The sequence below is a fragment of the Labrus bergylta genome, chromosome 10, assembly GCF_963930695.1.
Source record: "Labrus bergylta chromosome 10, fLabBer1.1, whole genome shotgun sequence".
Classification (NCBI taxonomy): Eukaryota; Metazoa; Chordata; class Actinopteri; order Labriformes; family Labridae; genus Labrus; species Labrus bergylta.
In genome coordinates, this window is record NC_089204.1 from 17,513,428 (window position 1) to 17,527,150 (window position 13,723).

Genomic DNA, 13,723 nt, shown 5'->3' on the forward strand with positions numbered 1-13,723 from the left:
GTGACAGCAGTGATAGGAGTCATCCTGACATCTTTAGAATATTGATGTAAGGAGAAGACCGTGGCTCTAAAAATGTTTTAAAATTTACACAGCTGATGGTTCAGGAGGTGCTAAAAGCTTCACGCCTGTCAGTCTGCCCTTTCACAAGACAACTGCGGATCAATACTAACATGCTTATCAGCCATCTGACACCAGGCCACTACACACTCACATCAGGGATGAGATGAGAGGGTTCAAACAGCTTCAACTTTTGCTTCAACAACCAAACAACAACAACCTGATGTAATCTTAATAGGATTCATGTTGCACTGCAATTACTTCTAAAGCTGTTCATGCTTAGAGGGAAAAATTAAATTCAAATTAATTATGTGGTGGAAACAAGGTAGCAGTAGGCCATCTAAGGTCGCCTGTCTCTAAAATTCGAGCATTAGCATTATTCAGTATGCCGAAAAAAAACCAGATTAAGGAAATCTAAATAACAAAACAACCAACTGTGTAACTTGTCTGAATTATAACATCAAAGACATAAACTGCTGAGTCATTAATTTGGCTTTTAAAAGGCCCAGAAAGTGTAAAGACTGCAAAGCAAGAAGAGATAGAGAGAAGATAAGTATTCATCATAGGGTAAGTCTTGGATGTCATAAATTATCACTACATCATTAGTGTGACTTTAAAAGGCTGTTATTTGTTTTCTTTTGATTAATTACAAGCACATTTAAAAAATATAGGGAGTACAGACAAGTCTCAATGCACCCCATTATAAAAATGTCACTCTCTTAGTCATCAATCACTTTTCCTATTTTCTGCAGAATCTTGCTCTCAGTCAAATTCTTTGAAGAAATCAGCAGTTATGTCACACTTTCACGCCTCATAGGTCACTCAAATGATGCATGTCAAAGTAAAATAGTGTCATTAAGATTATGGAATAAAAGTAGAAGTGCACAGTCTTGAGCTGACACGCCAATAACAGTAAATGGATCCATTCATCTCTGAGTCATGCAACCCAAGAGACCATCGTCTTCTTCCTTTTGGTTATCCCTTTCTATTAGGCCTGCATAATATGAGGAAAACATTTGTGTGATTACATTGTTTGATTCTCTGATGATGATATTAAGTGAGATAAACATGCATGTACAAGTGTGTATCTAAGCTTCACTTTACAGTTATTGGTCCTATCTTCTATTCTGCACAATTTACTCATTACCTGTGTTAACAACATGTCCCTCCTGAACATAAAATAATTTAAATGTTTTTTTTTAAACCAGATTGAAAAATAATTAATTTGAAGATAGGCTCGCCGTTATTGGTCAAATTTACAAATGCTGAGTAAGTGTAGTGTGTTAACAAACATTTATTGTAATTCAGGCTGTGTTTTGCATTTGTTCATGTACATGCTCATTAAGCCATAATAATGATATTAGGATTAATGTGCTGCTCCATCATCCCACTGTCCCTTTTGTATTCAGCTCTATTTCTAACCTCCAACTTCCCATTGCTCCTTCTGGGCAAGAGAGTAGTCCAATTCAGCTCAGCAAATTGGGATAACTCTCTAACCATTGAGTGGAGGAGAGGAAGGCCTGTTAAAATTTTCGGAGAGGTTGTTTAATGGCTGATTTGGAGGAGATGTGGGTTAGAGAAGACAGACACAGGCATAAAGAAAAGAGACAGGGAAGTAATTGAAGGCTGAATGGCAAATCTGATGATAAAGCCTAATGGAGGAGAACCAGTGGGAAGTGGAAAGCAGAGTGAACAGAGTGTGCTGCATCAGCCAATTTCCCTTTGGCCCACCAGGATGTACTGTGGAGGTTTTTTTTTTCCTTTGGGGAAGCCATCCTCGAAAACTTCAATAAATTGGAGGAACTTGGTAAAGTCTGATATCAGATAACTTTCAGAAAAGCTTGGTCATCATTTTAGGGCAACAGAGGAGGCTATAATAGGGCCAGGTTGGGGGAACATATATTTGTTATAAATTGGTGCTTCTTGACACAGAGCATTGTTTGCTGTGTAAGATTATAATTGTGAAAACAATGTACTCTCTCTAAAAAATGCAAGCAAAGCTGCAGGATCTGTAGCCTCCACACTGGGGGTGGCTTCAGAGGAAAGTGGGTCATTGTCTAATCTATAGAACAGCAGTTTGATTTCCCGGCTCCTGCAGCCACAAGTCTAGTGTCCTTAGTCAGAGCGCTGAGCCCCAAAATTGCAACAAAGGCAAATCCATCAGCATGTGACTGTAGGTGAGTTTAATTTGATTAGTTCCTGATGGGTAGCTTGGGATGTTGCTCAGCAGACTCTTATCAGTGTGTGAATGTGAGTGTTGACATGTAGTGTAAAACATATTTAATAATCTCCATACATAGTATGCAATCCATTTAGCATCAACAACGCTCTTAATATCCTGTGTTATTATGAGCTGTTGCATTTCAACAAGGCATAGACTGTGATTGCTTTACGGCTCAGAAATAAGCTAAAGCTAAATGAACTCACTTTTTAAGAGGTGGAAATAACAGCTGATGCTAACGTTCAGAGGATTTTTTTGTAATAAGTTTGTTTTCTCAATTCCTAGTTTCAATTATTCAATACAGAATGATGTTTAATTGTTTAAATCATGGAGCCATTTAGGGTAAAATACACATGAAGGCGGAGTCTGCATTAGGGCATGACTATGATTTACAATTAGGATATCGGCTGTGTTTTTTTTTATTACCCCTATGGCTGGAAAATCAACAAAAAAACAAGATGGCAACATTCCACTATGGGGATATCTTGTATGTCTTCACCAACTTTCTTATATAAAATCCTTCACATTCACAGATCAGACCTGCCAGAACTTGCTATGAGTGATTAGAAGTCAAGTTTGTCTGTGGTTGTGTTGTTCTTACTTGCAGTTCTTGCTACAGTTCTCCTCTGTGATCCCATCTTCGTCTTCGCCCCAGACGTCCACAGCTGAGAAAATCAACGCCACCAGTACAGCAAAGCAGCAAACCAGGGCAAAGATCACGATGCACTTTTGCTGAGACTGCAAAAGAAAGACGGAGAACAACATCGATTTCCAAAGTGTATTTTCTGTGCTTCAACACTGTACTGTGAAAACAAGGCCAAAGTGCCCCAACCTTGACTCCCATTAGCAATGGCAGATTTAATGCACAGCTCAGCAGGTCATAACATGATATAGAGGGGAAATTAACACAAACATGAGCAGAGGGTCGATGTTTGACGTTTCAAGATCAGCCTTTCATATACAGAACATGAAGCAGAAATGATGACAAGCAGGAGGAAAGACAGAGCAAAGAGAAGAACTTATCAAAGAAAACCAAATTATACAAACCAACCTCAAAATAAAAATATGGATCATTTTAAGAAATCAGCATGGAATATTTGGATTAGGTCCAAATCACACAGCAGTTAGGATGAAGGAAGACACCAACATGTTTTAAAGGAAACTATTTCACAGCTGTTACCGATCCATCAGCTTTGTGAGTCTCTTATGGCTCATGTCTTGTGCATTGGCAAAGGGTAATTTAAAAGAAAATACTATTTCTGTAACTCATCAGTCAAACTTCCCTTTGGGTGCAACATGACTCTCCAATATCCAATACTTTTGACAGGAGTGTGTTCCTGCTCCCTACTCACAGTATTTCCCAGGGGATTTATGAACCTTTAGAAGACCTTTTAAGAAAAAGAAAAGTAAACAATTGTGCAAAGGTCATTGTTGTTATTTGTTACCTCTAAAGAATACAGAGCAGTCAATGAAACAGACTTCAATTTGGCTTTTACATCAGTTTTACATACTACTAGAGGATATTTCCACTGAATGAGTTTTAACAGAGACACACTTGTGTCTAAAGGAGGTTCATTTTGATTAATTTCATCTCACCTTTGTGGCACAGTCTGACATTTAATGTCCGCTCAGCACTTTTTATTGTTTGTTGTGCTCTGGTGGTGATAAGACGGCGGTCTTGAGAGGATTTTTGTTTTCCTGTGTTTATTCTCTGAATACATGATGCCATCAGATATTGTGCTTTGTTTAGCACACAAAAGCGTTGGAGATATTTGTCTATGTCATCAAAAAATGCTGTTTTGGTTGGCTTTGAGTCATTTTTGAAACATAATAATAATAATAATAATAATAATAAATTAGATTTATATAGCACTTTTCTAAATACTCAAAGACGCTTAACACATGGTTTATTTAACGGCAACGGAAATCTTTCTCTAACTTTTCCAAAAACTTTGAGTACCCAGATTTAACCTTACAGTATAAAACATTTACTATGTTTGAATCTCTACAAGCTGATTGTAGGAAAACAAATTGAATATGTAATTTTCTTATGATGTTGAGAAAATGTTATTTAAAATGTATTTGCAAATTCAAATTACTTGATTTTTGTACAACAGACATTGTTTATTTTTTGCCTGTCTCAGGGCCTTGGTGTAAAACATGATTGCTAACTGACACGGCTTCTTGGAAGAAGTGAACGATTATTACATCTCAGAGTTATTACACCTCTGAGAGTTATGACACCTCTGTGAGTTATTACACCTCTGAACGTGGAGAAGCAGTCGATGCTCTTGCCTGTAATAATGTTTTTAATGCTTTTATCTGAAGACTGAATTTAATCATTTTGTTATCTGGAGAAAACATGCTCTGTGTTATCATTTTTAGCTAATGTTCTGGTTTGCTTTTATTGCTCTTAAAGAGGCATCAGTATTAATTTCAGTGTGCTCTTGACCAGCATAAAACTCCTTACATGAGCTTTAAAAAGGCCCACATGAACTGAATACAACATGTTTAATATTAACAAATGTGTTCCTTTTTATGGCATATTAAAATGTCGACAGTGTAAAATATCTATTAACAGCTGTGATTGAGAATTGAGGCCTAAGTATTGATTTTGTTTCTTTATTGAAGTCATCATGATACCTGTCAGGGCATTAAAGATCAAAGCTTTGTTGTGATCCTCCTCATGTATCCTCTTGTTTTACTATTTCAAGGATGTAAAAACTGTATTATTATATCAGCTTTCATAACATAATCTTATGGTATTACCTTTTTTTGATGTACCTGCACTAATAGTAACGTTATAGAACAGTATGTGTACCTTTTGCTACTTCAGGACTTCTTTCATGTTTGCAATATATTAATCTGCAGGAGATAGATCCAGTTACTGGGAAACGCCAACAGTACTTGTACCACAATACATTTTTTTTTATCATGATCCCAGTTAAACCACCAAAACTAATTACTCTAGAACACAGCAGATCATTAGCACAGTCAGCTCTACCCCATTCATCATCCTCAGAGGCAAATCTCATATCATACACCATCAACCTCATCAAGCTGAACAAGCACAAAGCCTTGAATATTTCATTGTGTTTATTGTCGCTTAAGACACTTTTGCACATATTCTCTCTTGTGGGAGTTAAATTAATCTGCCAACCAGTCAATAAAGGGTCCCCAGAGGACCAACGAGACACTGGCAGAGACATTCAGCTTCACACAGCCATCTGGCTGAGCTGATGTCTGATGGGAGAATAGGGTTTCTGTTCGCTGGCAGTGTTGGAGGGTGGACTATTACACCTGTTTCTTATCCACAGTCTTAACACATTCACTTCAAATTGTCTGTGTTGTGCAAAAGCTATCTTAAAGGTTAAAGGAATGACCTCCTCACTAGGAGGCGACTGGTTCCCATTCAGAGACCTGATTGGAGAAATATAAGTGAAGGGGAAACCCCCCCCACCCCCCCACCACCACCACCTCTGAACATCTGCAGCTGAAGAGCCTCAGGCACTTCACTAAAGCTCACTCAGCAAACACTCTCTGGATAAACGGAGGTTATATCAAATCCTCCACTCATCTGCTGGACCTTATTGCTCAGAAATATGGAGGAAGCTTCTCATATTTCCAGTGCTTGTCTATTTCTTGCATTCACGTGTGGTCAGTTGTGTACGTGCATTATGGTGGATATATGAAGAGGTCAGACAATGTGTGCAAAGTGAACAGTGTCACCCGACACTGGAGCACAGTAAAGGGATCAATACACCTTCAATTACAGGAAGTAGACTGCCTCATATTAACTGTTTAAAGACTGGTATGTTATATTAAGAGGATAATCAAGACAAAAACAAGCTTGTACTTCTTAAATGAAGGGATCATTAAAAAACTAGCCCTTTATTAACCTTCATTAGATTGAGGTAGGAGCACAACACTCACATAATAAAGACCTACACCTATATTGTTGGATCTAAGTTTGCCAAGTTTTGCACAGTAAGAAGAAGAAGATATACTTTATTAAACTTCTCACTCAGCATACTACACACACATAGGCTGAAACATACACACACATGCACAACAGGATCCTGTGAAAAAGCACTAACGGGGAGATGTCAGAGTGCGGGGGCGCTGCCCAAAGCGAGCGCTCCTGAGCTGGTGGGGGTTCTGTGTCTTGCTCAAGGGCACTTGGGTAGTGATCAGGAAGTGAACTGGCACTGGAAATCCTATATAAAGGAAATCAAAGAGGGATTTAAAGTCAACTATACTGCAAGAATTTTGGATTTTCCATTGAAAGCTTCATTATAATAATACATTTTATTTTTTTGATTATAAGCTTTTCAGAAACTCAAAGACACAAGGTACATTATATCTTGTACCTTTAACTCTGGTTCTGAAAAATGATACTACCGGAATCTTCAAACTTCATTAGGGAGCCATTAGATTAGAATTTAACAATGACCTAAAATACTAAGTATTTATTAAATTTAAGACTGAAATTTCACAGTTTTGGTAGACTTTGAATATTAATTAGAGAAATAAGTGTTGAGGACTCGACTGTTTTTCTGAGCCACATATCCAATTTTTCTTTGCAGTTTTTATTAGTTTCTACTCTCAAGAGGCATTGTGTCTAATCACAAATTAATTACTTTGGCATATATGCTCAAAATTTGTAATCTTTTTCCAGAAAAAAAGACAGCCTTGAGTGCAAAAAGGAATCATAATCAAGAACTACTGCTTGTTGGCTGAAAAAAAACCCTGAAGAGTCCATCTGAAAAAGGAGTGCAAGGTGGATGGCATAGCAATAGACTGACACATACACAGAATAAATACACTGTTACTCTTGTCTCTTTTTGGCTATCATACTCTCTTTCCACAAAAACACACAGACACAGGTGAAGGCCAGAAGGGGTGGATGTTTATGATCAGAGGCAGAACTATTAAACTGTCCGCTCTCTCTTCTTAAATCCCAGATGAATCTCTAAGTTGTTAAGTCTGACCTTTCTCATCTGCAGAAGTCGGAGTGAGATTGAAACCTCTTTACAGTGTTTGAGAGCAGGCAGCCACCACCAGCTTTTCTTACACTTCAGTTGGTTTTGTGCTGTATGTAACCATGTTGCTAAGCAGAAAGAGAGCAGAAATGTAGTGAGCAATCTTGTTTGTGGAAACAATGCAGAAGTCATTTTGCTCCTGTGGTTTTCGAAGCAAATGAAGGGAAATCATAAGAGCACCTACAGAGCAGCAGAATGACTTTCTCCATGGTATAGCTGGAGAAAAGTATCAGTGCCCCAATTATCCTTTTATAAGTGTTTTGTCTTTGTGTCAAGGCACAAGGAGGACATGGAGTGGTATTGCTCTGAGGGAAAGAGACATTTAAATTACACCAACTCTGAGAAAGCTTTTTGAACAAAATATTCTGCTCTAATTTGATTGCACTGGGAGCACTGCAGATGTCTAGTGGATCTTAAAAAGGCCGGTAGGGAACAAGATCACCCTGAGCCTGGAGACAGGAGTCACAACAGATGGCCATGTTTCACCAGCCAGTGCAAAGAGGTGATTGTGTAGAGAGAAGAGAAAAACAGAAAAATAAAGTGAGAAGAAGCCTTTGAGTCTGACAGCTGATTGGGTAGAGACTGACTCAAACTGAAAAAGCCAAATAGCGATAACTATACAGCTACAAAGCAACATTGATTTTTCTGCTTTTTTCCACGATATCGTCAGGCTGGATTACTGAACTTTGACTAAACGCCAATAGAGCTTGTGCTTCTCCAAGACCTTTTAGTAAAAGTCACATGTTCGCTGACTGCCTGTGACGCCAGGCTTTATGAATAAATCACATTTAGTCCTGGCATAAAAAGAGACTTGATAACATGATATTTACATTTAAATGTGCATTAATACCACGTTAAATGAAAATCCACCTCCAGGTATAACAAGACAGAAAAATAAAAACATCAATGAAAATGAAACTACATTCGATGTTGAGGTTATCCAGGAAACAATCAAATTGCTGAACTTCAGTTTTCTCATTGCATATGTTATTAATGTATGTATTGTGTATTTATTTATTTAATCCCACAGTGAACTTTTATCTCATTTCCATACAACTCCAGTGTGTTTTTCTTCTTTTGGAGGAGGGAAATTCTAATGTGGACATTAATAAACTTCTACTTCTTCTTCTTTTGATCACAATGTTAAAAAAAAACAAAAAAACAAAAAAAAACAATTAATAACTGAATGGGGATACATTTGTAAAACTTGTCCAATCAACCATTTAGGTCACATAATGACGTTGATGGCCAGCATGACACGCAACTAAAGCTGGTAAGTCAGACCTCAAGTGGAGGTCCACAGACCATCATGTTAAGGATACTGGTGACTTTGTCCTGAAGACCTAAAACTTGAAAGACTATAGTTCTACAATTCTACAATTCACTTAGCAGACGCTTTTATCCAAAGCGATGTACATCAGAGAGTAAGTACAACACAAGAAAGGATCTAGAAAAAGGGAACAATGTCAGTAAGAGCAAACGATCAGCTTTGAGTCCGATTGGACTCACAGGTGCTGACAGGCATTGCACAGAGGCAAAGCACAACATTGACGGCAGTTCTTGAGAGCTCTAATCAGTATAGAAACCATCTTATAAGTCGTTGTTATCAAACAGAAACAATCCTGACAACCATCATCATCATAAATGAAATCGAAACCATCATCATTAAGTTAATAGGTATTCATGAAAGAGCTGGGTCTTTAGCTTTTTCTTAAAGGTGCAGAGGGAGTCTGCAGATCGAATGGAGTTTGGAAGTTCATTCCACCACCGGGGGGCAACAGAGGAGAAGAGTCTAGTCAGAGACTTAGGACCCTGTTGTGAAGGTTGGATCAGACGCCTTTCATTGGCAGAGCGTAGTGGGCTGGAGGGAGTGTAGACCTGGATGAGAGAGTTAAAGTAAGGAGGAGCCGTTTTTGTCGCTGTTTTGTAAGCGAGCAGCAGAGTTTTAAATTTGATGCGAGCAGTAACTGGGAGCCAGTGTAAGGAGATGAACAGCGGAGTGACATGTGCTCTTTTAGGGAGGTTGAAGACCAGTCGTGCTGCTGCATTTTGTATCATTTGCAGAGGTTTGATAGTGCATGTAGGAAGACCTGCCAGTAGAAAGTTGCAATAATCGATGCGTGATATCACAAGAGCCTGTACCAGGAGCTGTGTAGCGTGTTCTGACAGGTAAGGTCTGATCTTCCTGATGTTGTACATCAAATCGACATGACCGGGCAATCGAGGCTACTTGAACCTTAAAAGTTAGCTGGTCATCAATCATGACACCCAGGTTCTGGACAGACTTTGTGGGCATGAGTTTGGTTGTTCCAAGTTGGATATTGATCAGTGGTTGCATAGAGGGACTGGCTGGGATGACAAGGAGCTCAGTCTTTGAAAGATTGAGTTGAAGGTGCCGTTCATTCATCCATTTAGAGATATCAGCAAGGCATGATGAGATTCTTGTAGAGACGGTAACATCGTCTGGCGGGAATGACAGGAAGAGCTGGGTATCGTCAGCATAGCAGTGGTATTAGAAGCCATGAGAGCGGATTATTGAACCAAGTGAGCTTGTGTATATGGAGATACTATAGTATCCTTTGATATTTGTATACTGCCATGTTAACAATAATTCCCACTGGGGAAGAAGTGAGGATCATTAGACAGTGGCTAACGTAGGCCCTGGGCTCGCCAGATAAAAACCAATCTACTTTGAACAGATATTAAGCTGTGCACTGCCTCCACTTACTTCATGCACAAAGGGATTGTAATAAGCAGTGTGGTCATCCATTTCCACCATTACAACTGACTTGTCTTGAAAATTGCTTCAACCACTTTAAACATATTGTAAAGGTATACAAAATTTAACTTAACATATTGTAAATCAATCAACACATCATTACAGCTATAATGTGTCTAAGGTTGTATAAGAATCACCAGAAGCCACAGACACTTTGTTTGTAGCTCACAGCTCTGTGCTATCTGGACAATTGAGGTGTTGAGCGTATATTGGCAAACCTCTGCTACTGTTGTCACTTTCCGTCACCATCTCTCCTCTTTGCTGCAATTATCTGAGGCTGAATCACATTTGTGATGAGCAAAGTGTCCTAACTGAATAAAAAAACAACACATATCCTGTTTTTGGCTCATCCTGCAGTCAAAGCAGATGGTCCACACAGCTGTTGGAAAGCTGACAACTAATAACCTTACACTTCTTACAGCATCAACAACATTTATCTGTAAGTGTATCTGTTGCACTCACACAAGTCCACGGACCCAAGTTTATACAGGTGGTATTACAGCTACAATACAAATACATAATGATAATGAAGGACACCTTGATGTATGATTTATGGGTCAACAAAAAAAATCCTTCTAATTTGAGTTGTCTCCGATAATTTGTCAAAGTTAAAGTCATGCACTCTGCAATTAATGCTCCTCTGTCAGATTTGATTACACTTGCAAACAGATCTTACCGTTTGTGTGTGTGTGTGTGTGTCTTTCCAGAGAGTGCAGTGGAGCACGAAATGAAGCAGCCGTATTGTTTGTACTGGAGTCTATCAACATATACAGTAAGATTTAAAGCGCTAATCCTGTGAATACTGAGCCAAACATAGATGACTTGATGTCACAATAAAATACTTTTGGCACAACTACAATGGTCTTCAGTGGGAGAAAACCTTTCATCCATCCAAAACATCAACAGTGATGTCTTATATTCACTTCTTTTTGCACTGTTCAACAGTCACACATGGAGACATGGATTTATTCCAACATCAACAAAAAGATACTGAGACCTCTTTTAACAGTAAATCTAAAAAAGAAAGTGATGTGATCAAGCTAAAAGAATGTGCTATCTGTGGCTGAGCATGGCCTCAACAGGAGGCTATTTCTCTTCAGTAGGTTTACGAGTGTTGTTTAAATCATTGAGTCAGTGATCACAATCTTCTTGTTCAGATGTATTTGCTAAATTTACTGAAATAGACTGTATAAAAGAAGTGTATGCCCCTGTGATGTCACCCATATGTTACCTGAAGCCCTGAGTTAAGCATTTTGGCTGTAGCCATCTTTATTTTTTTGCTTTGGGGCAGGAAGTCATATTTAGAAAAGGAATAGGAATGCGTATCAGAAGAAGAGAGGTGATCAAAGATGCAGATTATTTTCACTTATCGGAGCATTGTACTGCATACTCCGGCGTGTATCTATTTATTGTGACTGCACAGTGTTCCTTTAGGTGATGTTTAACTGCTGCTGATCTTCTCACTGTACTCACTGTCTCCTCCATATAAGGAACAAATCATTAATCTATTCAACATGTCTGTTCTTCACAGCAGGGATATAGATGAGCAGTTGCAGAGAACAGGGATGCTGGTTCACACACAAACTGTGTCACTCATCTAAGCTACCTTAATGATGGAATTGCAGTCTTTGATTCTGCACCAAGGTCTACCATCAACAAGTCTATTCATTGCAATGAAGCAATGAAGCAACCCTCACATTAATTAAATGGATGTAATAGGACTAAGTGAATCTGAACTCGCTAGACATTGCAGAAAAGCACTTTCCAAGGTTTCTCAGCTCTGACTTGAATTTTTGACTACAAAAAAAGTCATTTTAGGTTCTACAATTGAAAACATAAATGTTTTATTCCTCACCAGTAAAAGCATCTGCACAGCTGAGCTCACATCTCTGAGTTCAAGGCCACTTCTACCACAACAACATTTACAGCCACTGATTATTTGAAATGATGTAGTCATCCTTCAGGTGGCACATCTGGTTCTGACTATGGAATATCAATTCTTCGTCTAACAGAGTATTAAAGGTTTAATAAAGACAAAGCATCATCATCACAATATGGCTTCTACAAGATTCTATCACTTTCATCTTTGTATATATGCAATATGTCATGATGTGAAGGTTATTTACATGCAGTTGCTTTTGAATGCCAGAGGTGCAGAGAAAGTGACAGAAATGGAGCATATCAGACATTGCACTGACTGATTTCCAACAGCTGAGGAGGCAGGTTTTCTTTGGGTTTGTGTGCACGAGTGTGTGTGTGTGTTTTGATGCCTAAAGCAAAATGCTGGGAGCGCAGTTCATTTCCAATAAACTGTCTGGTTGCACTCTCTCTTACATGTCATCTCTTTTTAGCTCTGTGTAATGAGTTGAGCCAGATTTTAGAAAGTAAAGCTCACCGTCAACGTACTTTGTTTACTGCCCGAGTCTGCGTCCTGTCTCCTGTGTCTATTTCTGTCTCTGTTTTCACTCTAACCTTTTTGCTCAAGAGGGTGTGTACACAGTAAAAGTAGTGATATGTTCATGTTTATTTTATAAGGTGGTGACTTGACAGCCTCATGATAGAAGTTGATTTTAAAACAACATTGTACAATTTTGTAAATGGCCTATTGGCTTTGTGAACAGTAAAATGCATATACATTGAGATTACATTACAGCTAAACGACAGTTAGCTTACCTTAGCTTAAAGAAGGAAAAAAAAGGAAGCATGACTATTGAAAGTCGACATAATTAGCCAAACAGCAGCATAAGAAATAACCAAGTGTTGTATTTTTTACATTACTAAAATAAAGTGTATACAAGGATTTTATTACAGTTATTGGACAGACGTTTTATTTGTATTTCCCAACATGTCTTACCATTTATTTCATAGCACATCAGTTGACAACCATTTATCTAGTCTGAGAGAAAACTCTACTTCATCTTATGAACCCTCGCCCCCTTCTGTCTACACTTACATTTTTGCATGAAAAGAAGCTGCACTGGCACAGGGGTAGGATGAGTTCATTATGAATCAGAAACGTTTTTGTGAATATCCATCTTTATCAGGGTTCAAAAGTGACAGACTTTGTCTTTAAAGTATGACTGAGGTTTTGATTCTAGGTCGTGTGTGTGTGTTGGGGGGGGGGGGGATTTGTCAGTTTAGGCAAATGTTTCTATGTAGGGGCTAAAAATGAAGAACTGAGCAACAGCCACGACAAAACAAGTTGTCACATTGCTTTGAAAGGCTGAGTGTGCACACAGGGGATGGACATAAAAAGCAACAGACACTGACAGGAAAGTGGCAGCTGGAATGGACATTGTCACTGAATGACTTTGGTGCACCATGAAAAATAAATGCTTTTGTGAAATGTATTATGCTTTGCTCTTCTACATGCATGGTGCATGAGATATGCACCTTTTATAATGTTGGTTTTGAAAGGTACAAGTTAGAAGCCGAGTGAAGGTTAGGAAGTGATCAAATAACTCAAGGTCAAAAAAACAACTTCTTCTGTCTAAATAGACTCATGATGGAGATTAGCATTAAAAGTTAAAACAAGCAGCTCACAAGGCTAAAGAATCTGCTCCATGCCACAGTAAAACTGGTCATACTGTATATACAGCCGTTAAGCTTGATCAATGCCATCCA

The 13,723-nt window shown here is 38.5% G+C and overlaps 1 protein-coding gene across 2 annotated transcripts in view; it reads right to left on the reverse strand.

Moving 5' to 3' along the window:
- The window catches only part of LOC109997363 (inactive phospholipase D5), a 57,629-nt gene that overhangs the window by 16,551 nt on the left and 27,355 nt on the right, over positions 1-13,723 (reverse strand). For both annotated transcript variants that reach the window (XM_065959718.1, XM_020651829.3), the window contains exon 2: positions 2,880-3,016. In XM_065959718.1, the coding sequence (XP_065815790.1) occupies positions 2,880-3,016 (137 nt within the window). The remainder of the gene's footprint in view (positions 1-2,879; positions 3,017-13,723) is intronic.